We start from the raw sequence: 22,097 nt of genomic DNA, 5'->3' as shown, positions 1-22,097 counted from the left end.
TCAGTGACCAAGCCAAAGGTCGGACTACTGCCTCTCTAACGAGTGATTCATCCCTATTGAAGAGTGTTAGGTTTATTAGTGATAGAACAGATGACATTACTATTATTATTATTATTTTTTAAACATTAAACTTACCCGCTGTTTACATAACAATGGCTTTAGTTCCTGATGTCCGGCAGAAATTCAAAAACTTGCGGCAATTGCGGATAGAGTTGCCAGGTGTACACTAGCGCCACCATGGGAGATAGGCCGAACCATTCCATACATCACCAGATCTTCCCTGCCGCCATTGCTGGCAACATCGTTTGGAATTCACTCGCTATCTACCTTGGATTTTGGACAGTTATCTTGGTAATGTACAATGTTTTTGGTTATTGGCTTTCGCATTATTGTGCTTCGCTTTCGGATTCTCTTGAATACTTTTTGATTTGGATTACTTGGATTATTTTGATCCTTGCTGGTTTTTGATCTCCAAAAGCCTCTGTAGATCCCCATTCAATTTGTTCTAAATGTAGAGGTAAAATTTGTGAATTTGGGGATCGATGTGGAGAATGTATTTCATTGTCCGAGAGTGAGTGGCTGGCTTTTGAACGCTACTCTCGCAAATTAGAGAGAGACAGAGTTAGGCGTAGTTCTTCTCGATCTAGAGATTTATCTACTTCCAATATTATTGATCCTAATCCTTCCCCTGTAGTGATAGATCCAGTCCCCAATACTGTTGCATCTGAACCTACACTTAAAGATATGATGACCGCGATTCAAGCTCTTGGCGTAAGGGTAGAATCGCTCGCGGCGGACAGAAACCAACTCATGTCCGACATTAACCAACTAAAAAGTGTTAGTGTTAAAAGTGCAGTTAATGTGTTCAGTGATGTGGAGGGTACATCTGCTCGAACCTGTCGTTCACCTAGCCTTAGACCTCTTTCAAGCTCCCGAACCCATGGGAGAAGTAATGTCGATCGGCGAAAGGGAACGAGAGTCGTCATCTCTCGCGCAGACGTCCCCTCGAGCGTACCTGTTGTCGCATCGCAGGACGCTCACCCTCACCATGGGAAAGGTGAGGTTAATTTATTATCTTCATCTTTGGATGATGCTACGCATGGCAAGGTCTGGCATCATGCTTCCAGACTTCTTAAGAGGAAAGCGGATGTGGTGGCTGAGCGTCGCGATTCGTCACAACAAGCGCCTGGCTGTAGCCATTGGAACACTCCAGAGCGTTTTCATTCGTCTGTCGAAGGTTCTCCTGCGAAACGTTCTAACAGGATGTCAGAAGTTGACAGAGGTTTAGTTCAGACTGATACGGATCTTGTTCCTGAGTCTGGTGTCTGGTGTCACGGTACATGCACCGCTTCTGCCAGACTGGTTTCCATCTGCTGAAAATGTGGAGCGTTATGTGAGCAATGAGGAAAGCTAGTTCGCGATCGAAGTTTCTACACCTGTGTCACCTAGTGTTGATCCTAATTGGACTATGCTGCTAGACATGAAGCAGCAGCTCTCATCTTTTATGCAGTCTTATCAGCCTGCTGTTAGCAAAGTGGTGGTTCGTCATAATTCCGATCATGACGCGTTGTCGCACAGGCGGCCTACCAGCAAGCGCAATGTTGAACAGCGTGATAAGGCTTCTATATCCCATCGAGTTTCTGCTTCTCTTGATACCAAACGTCAAGCGGCCAAGCGTGACATCGAGTGTCAACCTTCCAAGCGCGACGACGATCGCCAGGCAGCTGAGCGTGACGTCGGGCGTCAAGCTAAACGTGACGTCGAACGTCAAACAAACCGTGGCGTCCAATGTCAGTCAGATACTGTTCAACATGCAGTCGGACGTGAAGTCGAGCGCAAGATTAGCGAACGTCAAGTGGACAGTCATACCGAATGGTTTGATCGCGCGCACCGCGGTGCTGATCCTTATGTTCACGAGCAACACCTTTCTGAACAAGACGCTTTGCGGCTGGAATTCTTACGGAAGAAGAACCGGATGATCATTTTTCTCCGGATGAACCTTTGGATGTTGTCTCTGAGGAAGAACAGAATAAGACACCTCAACACTCTGTAGACCTCAAAAAGATTATGTTGGTCTTTATGGAATTATTTCCGGATCACTTTGCTCCCGTAGCCCAACGTTCACCTCCATCGGAGTTTACCCTAGGAAAAACAGCAAGAACATCGATTTTTACAAAGATGGTACTCTCTCGTTCTTCAAAGAGAGCATTAAAATTAATGGGTGTTTGGATGCAATCTATAAAAGACCTATGCAAAACAGGCTTTGCTTTTCCCCCGGCCAGATTAGCTTCCAAGTCTAGTATATGGTACGAGACAGGAGAAGCTCTCGCCTTAGGAGTTCCTGCCTCTGCCCAAGGCGACTTCTTGAGTCTAGTGGATTCTCCTCGTCGTTTGGCTATGAGAAGGACTAAAATTTTATGGTCTATGTCTGAGTTTGATCATCTCCTCAAAGGTATCTATAGAGCATTCGAAGTGTTCAACTTTCTTGATTGGTCTCTGGGAGCCTTGGGGAAGAAAGTTTCTGCAATGAAGGATTCTGAAACTGGTAACTTTATACATGTAATGTCATGCATGCATAAAACAGTTAGAGATGGCTCGAATGAGTTAGAAGCCCTGTTCACAGCCGGGGTCATTAAGAAGAGGGCAACTATGTGCTCTTTTCTCTCCATGGGGGTCACTCTGTTCCAGAGGTCAGAATTGCTCTATGCACCTCTTTCTCTTTCTCTATTCCCTCAGGAGCTAGTTAAGGAAGTTGCCACCGCCTTAATCCAGAAGGCTACTCACGACTTAGTCTCCAAGACAGCAAGGAAGGTTCTTCCAACTTCCTTCTCCACCCGTAGACCAAAGGAGGATACTTCTTTTCCTCACGTATCACAGCCATTTCGTGGAAAGTCTGTCGGTAGGGGTAGCTTCAGACCCGATGGGAGAAGGTCTAGAAGGAGAGGTTCTAGGTCTGGCCAAAGCAGAGTCTGACTGCTTTCTCCTTCAGACAGCAGTGGCGGCCAGGCTAAACAACTTTTGGCAAGCCTGGGAGAGAAGGGGAGCGTACCCTTGGTCCGTTCTTATTTTAAAGGAGGGTTACAAGATCCTGTTCATTACGAAACCTCCGTTAGTTATAGACCCTGTGTATCTCTCTCCCAGATACAGGGAGGAGTCGAAGAAGCAGGCCATGCAGCTTCAAATGTCTCTCTTGCTAGAAAAGAAGGCAATAGAGAGGGTGCGGGACTTAAAATCACCAGGTTTTTACAACAGCTGATTCCTGGTTCCCAAGAACTCGGGGGAATGGAGACCAGTCCTGGACGTAAGTATCCTCAACATCTACGTCCAGAAGACAAAGTTCTCTATGGAGACTCAGAAGACTGTGCTTGCAGGAGTAAGGAAGGGCGACTGGATGGTTTAATTTGACCTCCAGGACGCTTACTTTCATGTCCCGATCCATCCAAGTTGCAAACGTTACCTGAGGTTCGTGTACAGGAAGGAGGTCTTCCAGTTTCGGGCCTTGTGTTTCGGCCTCAACACCGCCCCTCTAGTCTTCACAAAGATCATGTTGAATGTGGCGAGTATGCTCCATTCAAGAGGCATCAGAGCCTCCTTGTACTTGGACGATTGGCTCCTAAGAGCTCCCTCTTTCATTCGCTGTCTGGAGGATCTGCGTCTGACAATGAGTCTGTCAAAAGAGCTAGGACTTCTTGTGAACTCAGAGAAGTCCCAATTGATTCCATCCCAGAAGATTCTCTATTTAGGGATGGAGATTCAGAGTCTGGCTTTTCAGGCTTTTCCGTCACCTGCAAGGATACAGCTAGCTCTCCTAAAACTTTGTGCTTTTCCAAAGAAAGACGTTTGTTCAGTAAGAGAGTGGATGAGTCTCCTGGGAACCCTCTCTTCACTAGAACAGTTTTTGTCTCTGGGGAGACTAAACCTACGGCCCCTTCAGTTCCATCTCAATTACCATTGGAACAAAGAGGACAGCCTCGACAAGGAAAGCATTCCCCTCACGGAACCGATAAGAAAGTGCCTTCAGTGGTGGAACAACCTAAACAGACTTCAGGAAGGTCTCTCGTTGGAGCAAAAGAACCCAGACCTTGTGTTGTTTTCCGACGCCTCGGATTCGGGGTGGGGAGCAACACTGGGAAAGTCAGAGATCTGAGGTCTGTGGACAAGGGAACAAGGAAGCCTCCACATCAATCAAAAGGAGCTGTTGGCAATCCTGTTGGCTCTCAAAGGTTTCGAGAAGTTAGTATTAGACAAAGTAGTACAAGTCAGTGCCGAAAACACCATAGCATTGGCATACATAGCAAAACAAGGCACTCGAGGTCGCTTTACGAAATAGCAAGGACTTCTCGTATGGGCGAAAGAAAGAAAGATATCTTTGTTTACAAGATTCATACAGGGAGAGAAGAACGTGATGGCAGACAGCCTCAAGATTCATACAGGGAGAGAAGAACGTGATGGCAGACAGCCTCAGCAGGAGGAATCAAGTTCTTCCCACGGAGTGGACGTTGCATCTGGATGTATGCAAGAAACTTTGGCGGATTTGGGGTCGCCCACTCATAGACCTGTTCGCGACCTCAAAAACGAAAAGGCTGGAGACTTACTGCTCACCAGTTCCGGACCTCGAAGCGACACACATAGACGCGTTCCTGATGGATTGGTTATCACCTGGATGTGTACGCGTTCCCACCATTCAAAGTGCTGTACAAGGTGTTACAAAAGTTCGTGTCTCACGAGGGAACCAGGTTGACTCTAGTACTGTAGCTCCCTTCTGGCCATCAAGAGGTTGGTTCACAGAGGTACTGGAATGGATGGTGGATGTTCCAAGAAGCCTGCCATTGAGAATAGATCTTCTCAAACAACCTCACTTGGCAAGAAAACATCTAAACCTCCAAGCTCTACGTCTGACTGCCTTCAGACTATCAAAAAGTTCGCAAGATCTAGAGGATTTTTGAAGGAGGCACCCAAGGCTATTGCTTGAGCGAGGAGGACTTCTACCATCAAGGTGTATCAGTCCAAGTGGGAGGTTTTTAGGGAATGGTGTAGAGCTAATTCAGTCTCTTCATCCAGTACCTCTGTAACACAAATTGCCGATTTCTTCTTAGAGCTTAGAAGAAAGCACAACTTTTCCTCCTCGACCATCAAGGGGTACAGGAGTATGCTGGCAGCTGTCTTCAGACACAGGAATTTAGATCTCTCAAATAACAAAGACCTTCAAGATCTTCTCAGATCTTTTGAAACTTCAAAGAAGCGTCAACAGGAATCCCCAGCCTGGAATTTAGGAGTGGTTTTAAAATTCCTCACGAGTGACAGATTCGAACCTTTACACTAGGCTTCTTTTAAAGATCTGACTTTAAAGACACTTTTCTTAGTAAGTCTGGCAACAGCTAAGAGAGTCAGTGAAGTTCACGCTTTTAGCAAGAACATTGGCTTCAGAAACGGGAAAGCCATATGCTCCTTGCAACTTGAATTTCTGGCTCAAAACGAATGTCCTTCTCATCCATGACCTAAAGCTTTCGAGATTGCTAACTCTGATATGGTGGGTGAAGAGTTGGAGAAAGTTCTGTGTCCTGTTAGAGCACTGAAGTTCTATCTGGACAGAACTAAAGATTTAAGAGACAATTCAGAAGCTCTTTGGTGCGCAGTCAAGAAGCCTGCGTTACCTATGTCTAAAAATGCCTTATCATTTTTGTAAGACTTTTAATTAGAGAGGCTCACACTCACTGTGGTGAAGCAGACCTTAAGCTGCTTAAAGTAAAGACTCATGAAGTTAGAGCTGTGGCAACTTCTATAGCTTTTAAACAAAATCGTTCTCTGCAAAGCATCATGGATACAACCTTTTGGAGGAGTAAATCTGTATTCGCCTCACATTACTTGAAACATGTCCAGACTCTTTATGAGGACTGCTATACTTTGGGACCATTCGTAGCAGCGAATGCAGTAGTAGGTGAAGGATCTACCACTACGCTCCCGTAATCCCTAGTACCCTTTTTCTCCTCTTGGAACTAGTAGGCTATATATTTTCATGGTTGTATGTGGAGATTGGTCGACAGTCTTCCACAATCTTTGATTTAGTCAGGTGGTCATTTTGTTCCTTGAGAGCACCCGGAACAAGGGTATTAGTTGAGGTCCTGTCAGCATAGAGGTCATTACCCATTTGACAGCTCCTAGAGATCTTCAGCCCCCTGGGTGGACCGCTGGATCTCATAAGGATAGCAGACATAATGAGGCAGAGAATCATTGAAGTCAGCTTCCTTAACAGGTACAAACCCTTAAGCTTGTTTTAATTAACTCTTAAGTAATATTCCAACAATGTTGCTGTCTCTGACCCTCCACCAAGGGTGTCAATCAGCCATTGTTATATAACCAGTGGGTAAGTTTAATGTTTAAAAATGATATTTTCATAATAAAATAAATTTTTGAACATACTTACCCGCTGGTTATATACACTTATAATCCCACCCTCCTCCCCTCTAGAGACCTATGGGCATGGAAGATCTGGTGATGTATGGAATGGTTCGGCCTATCTCCCGTGGTGGCGATTGCCGCGAGGTTTTGAATTTCTGCCGGACGTCAGGGACTAAAGCCATTGTTATATAACCAGTGGGTAAGTATGTTCAAAAATTTATTTTTTTTTTAAATATTAAACTTAGCCGGTGAATATATAATAGCTGACGTCTCCGACGGCTCGACAGATTCCAAAAACTCGCGAGCGATCGCAGTGAAGGTTGCGGGTGTGCCCACCAGCGCCGACTATCGGCCAGATACCGCATATACTTGTAAACATCTCCAGTTCTTCTCTGTCGGTTTCATCGACAAGTTGATTCCACTCGCTTTATGACCTCGAGTTTTCTACCGAATTGGTGAAGTACTTGGTTTTGGTTTTATTGCTTTCGCCGTGTTGGATTATTCAATACTATCTTCAACAGAAATGCTTTTGAAAGGAGAGGAAAAGTGTTTTGCCCTTGCTTTTTTATCTCTGGTTTTTCCATAGAGTAAAGATGGCTGACCCTTCCCTCAGTGTACGGAAGTGTGTTTAAGGCTTTTAGTAATTATTTTATCACGTTATAAATTATTGTTGATAATTATAGATTTTCCTCTATATATTTTATATCTCACCCGCCTTTATTAGGCCTCTTCGATTAGCTTTCCATTTATACTAAACATCAAGATAAATTTTATGTTTTGTTTATATGCGGCCTTTACCTATTCCTCCCCTAGTCCGAGATGTAGGTGGTCCTAACTTGGAAACCGAAGTTAAACAACGTTGAGCCCATTCAACTTTTATTTTCGTTAAGTTTAAATCATTTGCTCTGTAAGAATTATGAAATGAATATTTTTTAGAAAATATTTTAAGAAATATGTTCTTTGAATAGTCTTCGTGCTGTTTTTTCAAAGATGAACTAACGTTTGGTTTATTTATGCTACGCAGTTTGCGCTCTATCGTTACGATAGAGAAAGAGAGAATCACGGTTTCACTTTGCAGAAAGAGTAAATCGATTTTGACGTTTTGTTCATTCTTCTTTCAAACTGAAGTGTTTTAAATACTAATTTAAAGGAACTTGTTAATTTTCAATTTCTTAGTCCTTTCAGTTTTTTCCTTTGGTCAAATAACCTGTTTATTGACGAAGGGTGAGTGGGCAATTCTCTTGTGTGTGACAAGAGAGAGAGAGAGAGAGAGAGACGGAGAGAGAGAGAGAAAGAGAGAACGATCCGATCTTTATTCTCGTCCCAAGTAAGGAGTTTGGGAGCGAGTAACGTTGTTCTCGATTCAGTTTTTTACTCTCATCCCAAGTCTCTGTACGGGGAGAAAGGATAAAACGTTTTTAGTTTTTATTCTCGTCCCAAGGCACTGTACGGTGAGAGATTGAAAACGTAGTCTTTAGTGAACTAGAGTTTAGTCTCCTCCCCAGTCACTGATCCTTTTTAACTTTATATATTTCCGTTTTATTCGATATATATGTACAGTATATGTTTTTTGATTTTTGCATGTGTGTTTCATTTTGTACTAATGTGCTTACTTTATACGACTCATTTCGCAATTATAACCTTTTGATGTAAGGGAGAATTGCGTGCTTCAGGTAGATATCAGTTTTATTCATGCCTAATGTGAAATTATTGAAAAATACGATATCAGTGAAGTGAGTACAAGAAAACATGTGCTGTGTTGCGGAGGGTTCGTTTGTTCGTGCTTGTCGCTCCCCTAGTCCGAGACCTCTTTCATGCTCCCATGCACCAGGGAGGAGTAATGTCTTAGGACTTAAGGGGACGAGAGGCTTTAACCAACGTACAGACGTGCCCTCTTTGGTATCGGACGTTTCTCGTCAAGATCGCCCTTACCATAAGACGGGTGAGACTGTGTTCTCCTCGTCATCCGAAGACTTTTCGCAAAAGAAACCTTGGCGCAAGGTTTCTAGACCCTTTAAGCGAAAGTCAGTCCCTTCAGGACAGGTCCAGCGTCCTGGCTGTAGCCATGGGGACAGCTCTGACCCTTTGCAGTCGTCGGAAGACTGTTCGCCTATTAAACGCAAGCGTAACACGGGGTCCGAGGGTCGCGGTAAAGGCAATGTTTTGCCAACACAGACGTTACCGTCGTCTCGGCCCGTTCCGACTCCCGTTGATCCTAAATGGGTTCTCCTGCAGGACATGCAGACTAAGCTTGCCTCCCTTATGGAGAAGTATGACGTTGAGCAGGTTCACGATGAACCTTCGCTTTCGAGTCGCCGTTACGCTAAACGAGACTCTGGCCGTCAGCTGCCCAAACGAGCATTTACTCGTCCGTTTGACGTGATGTCAGGAGTTTTTCACGTCAGTCACGTGACATGGATCCTCCCTCGCTGCAGTCTCGTGTTGACTTTCAGCCGCTGCCGCAGTCTCGTGTTGACTTTCAGCCGCTGCTGCAGTCTCGTGTTGACGTTCAGGACGTTTGCCAACCAGCTCAGTTGCCTCGACTTGACGTTGAGCGTCAATCACCGCAGTCGAAGGTTGTTTTGACTGCTCAGTCTAGGCAGTCAATGCAGTTCCGACGTGACATCGAGCGTCCATCAACTCCTGTTGTTGTTGTTGGACAGTCACAAGGTTTTCAGTCCTTTCAGCAGCGACCTGACGTCGCTTCCTCTACTGCTACTGCTGCTCCTTTGCTTGTTGGCATTGCCTGTCAAGTATTGGAGCCGCGGCAGGTCTCTCCTTTTCATGAGACTAGACAATTGTCGGACGAGGTTCCTTCAGATGAGGAAGTTGCTGATCCTCCTCCTACTGATATTCCTTTGGGGACTTTGTCAGACGGAGAGGAGCCTAAAGCTGCTCAGACCTCTATGGACTTTAAAAAAATCATGCTGATTTTTAAGGATCTTTTTCCGGTCCATTTTGTAACTGCTGCTCCTCGTTCGCCTTCGTCAGAGTTTAAGGCCTAGCTACTTCGAAGCCGTCGTTTTCTAAGCTAGTGCTCTCTCGCTCTTCTAAGAGAGCTTTACGTTTGCTAGGCGACTGGTTGATCACCAGGAGGAGTTTGGGGGAGACAGCCTTTGCTTTCCCTCCTTTTAAACTGGCTTCTAGAGCGAGCGTCTGGTATGACACGGGAGAAGTTCTCGGCTTGGGAGTTCCTGCCTCTGCCCAGGGAGACTTCTCAAGCCTCATAGACTCTCCCCGTCGCCTGGCCATGAGATGCTCCAAGATTTTATGGTCGGCTTCAGAGCTAGACCATCTCCTGTTAGGAGTTTTTTCGAGCGTTTGAAGTTTTTATTTGTTGGTTGGTCCCTGGGAGCCTTAAGTCAGAAGGTCTCTCCAGCTGTCAGTGTTTTGCTGTACAATTATGTCATGCATGAACAGGGCTATCAGGGATGGCTCCAATGATCTGACAGCCACGTTCACTGTAGGAACAAGGCTATCAGGGATGGCTCCAATGATCTGGCAGCCACGTTCACTGCAGGAGTACTTAAGATGTAAGTGCGCTCAATGTGTTCATTGTCAAGACAAAGTTCACGATGAAGACTACCAAATCTGTCTTGGCAGCAGTAAGGGAAGGCGACTGGATGGTCTCTCTCGACCTTCAGGATGCATACTTCCACATCCCGATTCATCCAAACTTTCAACAACATCTGAGGTTTGTGGACGGGAAAGTAATGTACCAATGTCGAGCACTGTACTTCGGCTTCATTCCCGCTCCTCTTGTTTTTACAAGGCCCTTGCAAAATGTAGCAAGCTTTCTACATTTTTTGAGGATTCAGAGCCTCCCTTTATTTTGACGACTGGCTAATCAGGGCGTCATTATATCACTGTCTGGAGAGCCTCTAATGGATATTAGACCTAACCAAGGAGCTAGGTCTCATAGTGAACGTAGAGAAATCGTAACTTACAGTACCCCATCCCAGACTATTCTTTATTTGGGAATGGAGATACAGTGTCGGATTTTTCGGGCCTTTTCGTCTCCCACAAGAATGGAACAAGCTCTGTTAAAAGTCCTTCACTTGCAAGAGGAAAACAGTTGCTCTGTAAGAGTTTGAACTAGTCTCGTGGGAACTCTTTCATCGCTGGAGTAGTTTATCTCTCTGAGGAGACTCAACCTATGCCCTCTCCAATTTCACCTAAACCATTGGAACAAGGAGAAGGGCTTAGAGAGTATCTCTTTCCCAATCTCCAACCCAGTCTAGACATGTCTGACTTGGTGGGACAGCAACATCAGACTTCGAGAAGGTCTTTCTCTTGCGATCAAGAACCCAAACCATGTGTTGTATTCAGATGCTTCGGTTTTGGGTTAGGGAGCTCCACTGGACAGTCTGGAATGCTCGGGTCTTTGTTCCACGGATCAGAAGGAACTCCATTTAAGGCAAGTAACATCTCTCCTTTGGCAAGATTTGTGCAAGGAAAAATGAATGTCTTGGCGGACTGCCTCAGCAGAAGAGGACAAGTCATCTCCATGGAGTGGACGTTGCATAAGACTGTGTGCGGGAAGCTATGGATGACATGGGGTCAACCCACCATAGATCTTTTTGCGACTTCTCTGACAAAGAGGCTCTCGACTTACTGCTTTCCAGTTCCAGATCCAGAGGCAGCCCACATAGACGCTTTCCTGCTGGACTGGTCTCACCTGGACGTTTATGCCTTTCCACCTTTCAAGATCCTAAACAAGGTGCTGCAGAAGTTCACCTCTCACGAAGGGACCAGGTTGACATTGGTTGCTCCACTCTGGCCCGCGAGAGAGTGGTTCACAGAGGTACTTCTATGGCTGGTAGATGTTCCAAGAAGTCTGCCGTTACGGATGGATCTCTTGCGACAGCCTCACGTAAAGAGATTTTATCAAAGCCTCCCCACGCTTCGTCTTACTGCCTTCAGTCTATCGAAAGACTCTTTTGAGCTCGAGGGTTTTCGAAGGAGGCAGCTAGAGCGATCGCGAGGGCTAGAAGATCCTCTACCATCAGGATCTATCAGTCGAAATGGGAGGTATTTAGAGAATGGTACAAGTCCTCCTCTATTTTCCTCTTCCAGTACCTCTGTAGCCCAAATTGCAGACTTTCTCCTGCATCTGAGAAATGTTCGCTCCCTCTCTGCTCCCACTATTAAAGGCTACAGGAGCATGTTGGCGTCTGTTTTCAGACATAGAGGCTTGGATCTGTCAAATAACAAGGATCTCCAAGATCTCCTTAAGTCCTTCGAGACCTCTAAGGAGCGTCATATGTCAACTCCCGCTTGGAACTTAGACGTGGTCCTAAGGTTCCTAATGTCAGACAGGTTTGAGCCATTGCATTCAGCCTCCCTGAAGGATCTCACCCTCAAAACGCTTTTTTTTTGGTGTGCTTGGCTTCGGCTAAAAGGGTCAGTGAGATCCATGCTTTTAGTAAGAACATCGGCTTCTCTACAAATAAAGCTACATGTTCGCTTCCACTTGGTTTTTTGGCCAAGAACGAACTGCCTTCTCGTCCTTGGCCTAAATCTTTTGAAATACCTAGTCTGTCAGAAATCGTAGGTAACGAAGTTGAAAGAGTGCTGTGCCCCGTTAGAGCTCTTAAGTTTTACTTAGCTCGAACTAAACCATTACGAGGTGGTTCTGAGGCCTTATGGTGCTCCATTAAGAAGCCCTCATTGCCCATGTCTAAAAATGCGTTATCGTACTTTATTAGACTTTTAATCCGGGAGGCACATTCTCATTTAATTGAGAAAGATCGTTGTTTGCTTAAGGTCAAGACGAACGAAGTGAGAGCGATAGCGACTTCGGTGCCTTTAAGCAAAACAGGTCTCTTCGAAGTATTATGGACGCGACCTTTTGGAGGAGCAAGTCGGTGTTCGCTTCATTTTACTTAAAAGACGTCCAGACTCTTTATGAGGACTGCTACACCCTGGGTCCATTCGTTGCAGCGAGTGCAGTAGTGGGTGAGGGTTCTACCACTACATTCCCTTAATCCCAATATCCTTTTAATCTTCTCTTGAAATGTTTTTAATCTTGTCTTGGGTTGTACGGAAGACTAGGAAGTCTTTCGCATCCTTTTTGATTTGACGGGTGGTCAAATGTTGTTTCTTGAGAGCGCCCAGATTAAGGGTATTGATGAGGTCCTGTTATAGGGGTGTTCGGCCTGGATATAACAGCTCCTGGGAGTCTTTCAGCATCCTGAGAGGATGGCTGGGCTTCGTGAGGAAAGCGGACTAATGAGGCAGAGTAATAATCAGAGTCTGCTTCCTTACCAGGTACCTATACTTAAGTCTGTTTTTTGAATAATTGTCAAAAACTCTTGAGCATATACGCCTTTATTGTATTATTACTGGTCTCTACCCACCACCATGGGTGTGAATCAGCTATTATATATTCACCGGCTAAGTTTAATATTTAAAAATGATATTTTGATTATAAAATAAATTTTTGAATATACTTACCCGGTGAATATATAGATTAAAGGCCCTCCCTTCCTCCCCGATAGAGACCTAAGGGACTGAGAAGAACTGGAGATGTTTACAAGTATATGCGGTATCTGGCCGATAGTCGGCGCTGGTGGGCACACCCGCAACCTTCACGGCGATCGCTCGCGAGTTTTTGGAATCTGTCGAGCCGTCAGAGACGTCAGCTATTATATATTCACCGGGTAAGTATATTCAAAAATTTATTTTATAATCAAAATATCATATTATGAAAATATCATACTTGCTAAGCTACAACCCCAATTGGAAAAGCAGGATGCTATAAGCCCAAGGGCTCCAACAGGGTAAATAGCCCAGTGAGGAAAGGAAACAAACTACAAGGAATGTTTAAGAATAATAACATTAAAATAAATCTTTCATGTAAAACTATAAAAACTTCAAAATAACAAGAGGAAGAGAAATAACATTGAATAGTGTGTACAAGTGTACCCTTAAGCAAGAAAACTCTACCCCAAGACAGTGGAAGACCATGGTACAGAGGCTGTGGCACTACCCAAGACTAGAGAACAATGGGTTGATTTTAGAGTGTCCTTCTCCTAGAAGAGCTGCTTACCATAGCTAAAGAGTCTTATATACCCTTACCAAGAATAAAGTATCCACCGAACTTTTAAAGAGAAGAATTGTTTGGTAATCTCAGTTTTGATAGGGGTATGAGGACGTAGGAGAATGTGTATAGAATAGGCCAGGAAAAAATAAGCCGTAGCCAAAGAGAAGGATCCAATGTAGTACTGTCTGGACAAAGGATTACTGTCTGGACAAAGGATCCAATAACTCTCTAGTGGTAGTATCATAACGGGTGGATGGTGCCCTGGCCAATGTTATTTTTCCTAACGAACAAACTTTTAGCTATTTAATCAAATTGTCCCGCCATCACCTGCCCCCCATTTTTCCTGCGTGCAATCAAAAGTAGTGAAATACCAATGCTGTTTAAATGAGTTGGGGGTAAATGGTTATCCCAGGTATCCCCTCCACCCTGGGTACCCCCCTCACAATAAAGAGTTAATGGTTAGTCTTCCAGCTCCGCCGAAAGATAATTCCTATTAAATATCTAAAGGTTTGTTACGTTAGGAAAAATACAAATTACTTTCAAATTTTTCATATTAAATTTGTAGTTTTTATCGTAATGGTAATGAAAGTCAGGTCATCAAACACTAATAATTACTTAATTTTCAGTGACGCCGTTTGATGTGGTGAAGGTACGTCTTCAAGCCCAGCAGAGGGCAGAACTGAAAAGAACATGTTTCCTTTACTGCAATGGCCTTATGGACCACATTTGTAATTGTGCCAGAGCAATATGTACAAATGGGGAGCATGGACCTTGGTACAACAGACCAGTTCCTGTTCACCTAAATGGAACTCTGGTAAGATATAAGTTAGTTTCTGTATTCTGATCTCATGACATCTCTGATATATAGTCTGTATGCATAGGACGTATGTCAAGAATAACAGTTATATTTTATGTGACTGTGAAAACTTCCTCGAACAGTGAATGTCTAGTTGTTCCAGAACTAAATACAAATACTTTCGCTCTTTATTAGGGATATACTTTCGGCGAACCTGGAAGACTAGCTGTAAGACTTTTAGCAAGGTGTAACTACCCCACCACTAGTTGGTGGGGTTGGGGGGTTGTCTCTTCACATTTACTTTTGGCTTTGCTGAGAGGGGACGTTGTCTCTTTCTGTCCCCCAACCTTGACGGCCATTTTGACTAATTATTTTCCATTCTGTTTCTTTTAGGGAGTAATTTTGGCTTCTCTATGGTCATCGTGTGAACTTGTCCAGGACCTGAAAGGCCCAAATGCAGCACCTTCATGTCCGCATTTGAGACTGACTCTCGTTCGTTGTGTCCGTCCTGTCTAGGACGACCATGTATGCAGGATGACACTTGTGAGGAGTGTCGTGAGTGGTCATCCTCGAAGTCGAAGTAACTTTGGACTTCTTTAACTCCTTGATCTCTTCCCGAAGCTCTTTCTCGCTCAGTCTCCCCAGGGGATTGATTGAACAGGAGTGTGGACCATTTCATTCTAGGACAACCCTTAGGTTCGAAGGACATTGTCGTTTCCCATAGCGAAGCTGCGCCCCCTCCCCTGCAGGGAGTCCTTTTCATTTGATGATTTGTTACAGATCTGGCCTTCACTTGGTGTTGCTGGTCCCCTATCAAAGGAAGGTCTTGCACAGTTGCTGTAGTGGGAGCTGAGAGGAAGCGAACACTGGCTTCCTCGTAGGTGGAGTCGGATCCTCCTCCTAAGGACTTCGAAGGCTTCGTGTCGGAGAATTTCCCTGTTTCTGCTGCCAGCGCTGCATTCCAGTTCTGAGTTGTCTACCTTCATGTGCTGCAGCTCCTGCCACCAACGACTGTGATTCTTCTCGTCCTGAGTACGCTCAGACTGCGGAAGGGAGGCAAAGTTTAAGGCACGTTCCTGTTCCTCTTTGTGGTCACCTTTCCCGTTCATAGGTTAAGTCCTCTCCGGATTGGTCTCGGCCTCATGGATCTTATAGACGGTGCTCGACTTCGCCTCCGCCCTTTTCCAGCCCGTCAGAACGTGGTTCCCCTGTGGAATTTGCTCGCCCCCTGCGAGTTTTACACTCGCTAGCCTCACCTGTTCCTGTTCCAGAGACCTGGAGTGCTTGCATTTTTCCTAAGGGTTTCCAGTCCACTTTGCCTTCCTGGCCGGAGCGCTGAGCGAGCCCCGCTACCCGGTGCTCTCCTCCCTCGCTTGTCAGCGCAGATAGAATGAGATCCAATGATGACCATCAGTATCGTAGGACATCTTGTTATCCAGGAGAGCTTCAGTGTATGAAGTAGCTCCCTCTCGTCACCCTGCATCAGCGAGTGAGCAGTTCACTGCACGTCACCACATTTCAGTGCGTTCCAAGGCTACAAGCTACCAGAATGATCGTCACTAATGAGACCATCCCTCTTCTCGCAAGTCCTTAGCCAGCATGTCACCACTCCTTACGATCGCTCCACTTCTTGTGATTCTTCCAGGCCTAGGATCCTTAAACGTGATCTACATTCCATGCATGAGCGTTCATCATGCATTCCAGTTGCTTGCTTGCCCAGATCCTGCTGCAGCTCGCCATGCACTTGGGCTTGACGCACACTCACCCAAACCTTCAGGTTCAGCTCGCAATCCAGCTCCCGCATGCTCTTCATCAGCTTATGAGTGCACAACAGTGCGTAGCGACACCTCTACCCGTCGCCTTCCATCAACGCACACCCAGCCGATAGAGCGTGAGCGTCAAGCACCACGCACCAGTCCAGCAGCGAGGAACCGACCTGCAGAACGTAGCCGAATGGTACCTTTCGTAGTCGCCCCGAAGAGTTTAACATGTGTTCCAGAGCCCTCTCCCATATGTTCTCCAACTCTCTCTTCCAAGCCAGAGCAACAGGCCATGCCAGTCCCTATACAACAGATAATCAACCTCTCTCAAACTTTATAGGTGCCGAAATCCAATTCTCCTGGGAAGCCCTCACCATCTCGTGATGTATCCAGTGAGAAGCCCTCTTCCCAGCCTTCAAGAAGGATGTTCCTTGGTTTAACACCTTGGTGAAGGTGGTGAGTCTGTGGCAGTATCTGGCACTGTGACCTCAGGGAAGCAGTCATCAGCAGCATCCGTGAGTACACCTAGGATCTTGTTGGAGAAGTCAATCTCGTCAAGGGCCTCTTCCCCTCTCGTCAACCCTAGCCATAAATCTACAGTAGCAGAGGCTGCCAGGCACCAGCATCAAATGTTAGCCTCTCTGATCAGATCCAGGTTGCAGGCTCCTACAGGCACAAGGGAGGTGGTACAGTAAGATTTCTCCGCATGACTCCGGTCATGATTACGAAGAAGAGGAGGAGACAGAAGAACCCTACTCCTCCCACAGTTGACAACCTTCACCCCTGTTTAAGCCTAGGTTCTCGATCCCCTGGAGAAATGTCCCTAACATTGTTGTACCACCTCTCCCACATCGAGGTGGTTCCTCCGGAGCAGTGCATCACTTTTACTTCTTTGAACCAGCCCCAGTCAGCTCCAAAGGAGGTTCCTCAGTCCAGGAGACCAAAGGAGGACTCAGACCTTCCCTGCTAGAGAAGTTCCTTCCTGCCTAAAGGGAGAGCAGGGATTCAAAGACGATTCCTAAAATCACCTCAGTTAGGTCTTCCCAGCAGAACCAGGAGAAGACTCGGGAGGCAGCACCTTCAGCGGCAGTAACGTCTTCAGGAGAATTTCCTACATCTGGGTATGATGACGACTACGACTCATCCCGGGCTCCTATGGATGAGAGCTCTTTGTTGGATGATGATCAGGACTCTCCCATCTCCTAGACCAGCTAGTCCGAAATACACCGAAGCGTAGGAGAAAGAGTCTGATTACACCTTTTGGTAGGTCTTGGCTTGTATGAGGGCCGTTAAGGGCCTAGATGACTCGGCCTTTGTCTCTTAACCCTTTTACCCCCAAAGGACGTACTGGTACGTTTCACAAAACTCATCCCTTTACCCCCATGGACGTACCGGTACGTCCTTGCAAAAAAATGCTATAAAAATTTTTGTTTTCATATTTTTGATAATTTTTTGAAAAAATTCAGGCATTTTCCAAGAGAATGAGACCAACCTGACCTCTCTATGACAAAAATTAAGGCTGTTAGAGCAATTTAAAAAAAATATACTGCAAAATGTGCTGGGGAAAAAATAACACCTTGGGGGTTAAGGGTTGGAAATTTCCAAAAAGCCTGGGGGTAAAAGGGTTAAGAGGGCAAAGACACCATTCTGGACCATATTTTACCGTACCCAGCGACCTCGGAAGGCCAGCGCAGCTTCTCCTTGGTCCAGGGATTGAAAGGGTCCAGGAAGAAGACCTTCGCTTAGATAGCAGGGACGACTAACTCTCTTTGTGCAGGCACCTCCTCAACCACCTCCTTTCATCCAGCAGAAGAGGTATTATGAGGTCTTGGACGAGATATTCTCATCTCTACCACTAGATCCTGCTATTGAAGCCCTGACAAGAGGGGTCCCTTGTAACAGACTTTCCAGTCCTCCGGTCACCTTCTCGGCTGCAGATGCTCTCAACATGGAGAAGGTCGCGATGTTTGCCATACAGGCAACATCGTAGCTGGATGTATGGTTGGGGTTTGTTGGACACCTCATTAGAACCGAGTATTGCTCCAAAGGGATCCCGAGGAAGTCACTAGTAACTATTGTGTTATTGTGTACCCGAACCTTGGAGTTCCTCTCCCATTAGGTAGTAAACCTGAGGGAAAATCTAATTCTTAGGCGAAGGGACTCGGTGATAGAGCAATTTTATCAACAGGTTCCTAAATCAGAGGTGACTAGGCTGAGGAAATCTACGATAGAAGGACCCTCTCTGTTCAGTACAGAGGACATCAAGCGAGTGGATGACCGATGGAGAAAGTCCAACCAGGACTCAATCCTCCACAGGGCCATGACCTCCAGGCCCTAAAGGGCAGCTTGCTTTTGCGGAAGCCGTAACAGCAAGAACACCAGCACAGCTAAAAGCTCGTCTAAGAAGCCCTCTCCTACCAGGGACCAAAAGGGTACCAAGTCGAATCAAGGAAGTAGAGGTAGCGGTTGAGGCCACTTCCGCTAGGAAGGGCGATCCTCCCACGTCCACCAGTGGGGGGGATGCCTGCAACACCGATGGCAGAGGTGGCTGTAGCAAGGGGCTGAACCCTGGACAATCTCTGTAATTTGTTGAGGGTATCGCATCTCATTCATGCTATCACTCCGTCTGATGACTCAAGAGTCCAGTTTCATCGAGCTCTTACACAAAGGGATCTGTGAAGGAGCTGGGCCTCCACACTGAAGTCCAGACCATGTTGGAGAAGGGCGCCCTCCAAGAGGTCCTCGACAGATCCCCAAGCTTCTTCAGTCGACTCTATCTTGTGAAAAAAGCATCTGGAGGCTGGAGACCCATCATCAACCTCACAGCCGTGAACAAGTTTGTGCTGCAAACTCCGTTCACCATGGAGACGGCAGACACGGTCAGATAAGCATTAAGACCACAGGACTTCATGTGCACACTGTACCTCAAAGATGCATGCTTGTGGATCCCAGACCATCCTTCATCAAGGAAGTATCAAAGGATCATCCACAACAACAGGCAATACTGTACCGGTTCAAAGTGCTGTGCTTTGGTCTTTCAACAGCACCTCAGGTTTTCATGAGAGTTTTCCCCCTAGTGTCAACCTGGCCCCAAAGGATTGGCATCTGTCTCCTAAGATACCTAGACAACTGGCAGATTCTTGCAGACTTGGTGGATACCCTTCTTCAGCAACGAGACAGTACTGTACACTGTACAGTGGAACCTCTACATACAATCTTAATTCATTCCAGGAACTGCTTCGTATGTTAAAACAGTCGTATGTTTGAGCAAATATTCCCATAAGAATACACTGTAATTTGTATAATTCATTCCACAGCCCTAAAACCTATGATAACTCCTTAATAAATTACTACATATAATTATACATAACAATAACACAATTGCATAATATGAAGGAAAGGTGTAAAAAAAAAAATTATAAAGAAATAATAAATAAAAAATGTGTTTTTATTATCACTTTACCTTAGAGACAGGCCAATGCCAGTGTAGGAATTGCTACACAGGAGATGGATGATCAGCGAGAAGTTAGAGATGGTGACTTTAAAAAAGTCCTCTCTCTATTTCTGTTTCTCTCTTAACAAAGCATTAACATGCTCTTTAAATAATTTTTCTCTCTCTCTCTCTCTCTCTCTCTCTCTCTCTCTCTCTCTCTCTCTCTCTCTCTCTCTCTCTCTCTCTCTCTCTCTCTCTTTTTTTTGTTCTTCTTCACTGTTAGAGTGTTAGATACGTCTATTAATTTTTTCTGAGAGAGAGAGAGAGAGGGAAAGATTAAAAAATACAGTATGTGTTTAGAGTACATATGATTTTTAACAGCGTCATGAGTTGAAAGAATTAAATGTAACTAAAAAAGTAATGTCAGCGAATCTGAATTCCTCTATTAACTAAAACAGAGAGATACAAACACACTCGTGTGTGTATGCACAAACACACACACACAGGTGTAGGAATTTCTATGCAGTAGGAGACAGACGGTCGGCGAGGAGGTCGAGATGGTGACTGTGATAACGTACCGTAACTTACTCTAACTTACACTACGGAAACTTTAACCTAACTTAGCTTATATTTTTTTATATATATATTTCATATTTTTTACATTTTTTTTTCTTTTTGATTTTTAATTTTCATCACTTTCAGTGATAAGTTACGGTATGTTATCCCAGTCACCATCTCTACCTCCTCCCCGACCGTCTGTCTCCTACTGCGTAGCAATTCCTACACCTGTGTGTGTGTTTGTGCATGCGCATACGAGTGTGTTTGTATCTATATTTGTTTTAGTTAATAAAGGAATTCAGATTCGCTCATATTACTCTCTTGGTTACATTTAATTGTCTTTCAACTCGTTGACGCTGTTAAAAATCACATGTAATCTAAACACATTTTTGTTTTCTCTCTCTCTCTCTCTCTCTCTCTCTCTCTCTCTCTCTCTCTCTCTCTCTCTCTCTCTCTCTCTCTCTCTCAAAATAAAAATTAATAAGTATCTCTAACACACCAACAGCGAAGAAGAACAAGAGAGAGAGAGAGAGAGAGAATATTTATTTAAAGAGCATGTTAATGCTATGTTTAGAGAGAAACAGAAATAGAGAGAGGACTTTTTTAAAAGAGCTTGTTAATGCTATCTTAGTTTTCTTTGCTTCACTTTCTTTCTTTCTTTCTGTACATCACGCTGACCCTTCTCACAAATGATCATTTTAGTGATCGTATCTCCAACAATCTCCTTGTCCTTTAGCCCTATCAAAAAAAGGCGTTCCATCTCTTCCAGGGTAGGGCTACAATGTTTTGAAATAATGGTGATCCCCTTCGATGGTTTGATTGTTTTAATGGCTGCCTTCTGCTTGATGATCGTCGAGATCGTAGACATATTCTGGCCATATTGTTTAGCCAGATCACTCACATGCACAATGCTCTTATGTTTTTCTATAATTTCTTGCTTCAATTCTAATGAAAAAATTGCCTTCTTCCTTTTCTCACCAATACTCATACCTGTACTGAAACTTAGCTTCTTAGGCACCATGATTATAGGTACTGTAAAATAAAAAAGGAAACGTGAGAAAAGGAAGATAATAAGCACTGTTAATAACAGACCGAACAGAGGACAGCCACACAAGAACAGAGAACAGATCAACTCGACGCTCAATGGCGTCCCTCCGACGTGCTGCCGTCTACCGGCATAAACAAGATCTACATCGGATGCTGGAGCATGACTTCGGGTGTCAAGACAAAAATTTGATCGAATTTTACTTTGGATGTTGGAACAATCGTATGTAAAGGCAATCGTATGTAGAGGTTCCACTGTACTTGAATTTTATCGCAATGTGGTTACCATGATATATCTCAAGAAGTCATCCCTTCTTCCATCACACAGACTTGTATACCTTGGAATGATCATCGACACCAGCCTACAGAAAGTCTTTCCATCAGACAACAGAATCGAGAGGCTGAGGAAATTGGTAAACCCCTTCCTCCGAGAGTTTCTCCCAGCCCAATGGTGATTACGTTTCATAGGTCATCTGACATCCCTGACCTGTCTATTTTGCAACGGCCCCCTACGAATTTGATCTTTTCAGGGCCCGCTGAAATCCCCGGATGGGAATGAGACGTTTCGGCGTAGCCCATTTGGCGTCGCCGTTTCGGCGTGGCCAGTTAGGCTTAGCCGATTCGGCATCAGAATTTTTCGGCGGAGAGACTGTTGGCCGTCAACTATTATTTTGTAATATATATATATATATATATATATATATATATATATACAGTATATATATATATATCACTAATCAAATAACTTCTTTGGTAAAGTATAATTATCTATTTGCCTTGTGGGCTAAAATGATTATAGCACTTGCCTTTGTTCCATTAGAAAAGATGGACGAATACATGGATACACTAGTAGCAGGTCTTCCAGACGAACTAATAACCTTGTTCCATTAGTTTGAAGACACTTATATTGAACGACAAAATAGGCGACGAAATGCTAGAATAAACCCTATGTTTGCTCCCGGGATATGGAACCTTTATGAACGCACTGTAAAGGATGAAGATCGCACTAACAATTACGCTGAGGCTGCCAATCGACGTCTACAGTACGAACTAGGAATGCAT

At 44.8% G+C, this 22,097-nt stretch overlaps 1 protein-coding gene across 1 annotated transcript in view; it reads left to right on the top strand.

The window, feature by feature from the left end:
- Nucleotides 1-22,097, top strand: part of LOC137658280 (mitochondrial glutathione transporter SLC25A40-like) — a 71,304-nt gene that overhangs the window by 28,248 nt on the left and 20,959 nt on the right. Inside the window, exon 2 of the mRNA XM_068392954.1 lies at nt 14,071-14,258. Within this exon, the coding sequence (XP_068249055.1) occupies nt 14,071-14,258 (188 nt within the window). The remainder of the gene's footprint in view (nt 1-14,070; nt 14,259-22,097) is intronic.

This window comes from Palaemon carinicauda, chromosome 19 (genome assembly GCF_036898095.1).
Source record: "Palaemon carinicauda isolate YSFRI2023 chromosome 19, ASM3689809v2, whole genome shotgun sequence".
In the NCBI taxonomy this organism is placed as follows: domain Eukaryota; kingdom Metazoa; phylum Arthropoda; class Malacostraca; order Decapoda; family Palaemonidae; genus Palaemon; species Palaemon carinicauda.
Note: the sequence above shows the minus strand (reverse complement) of the source record. Positions and strands in the feature narration are given on the sequence as shown.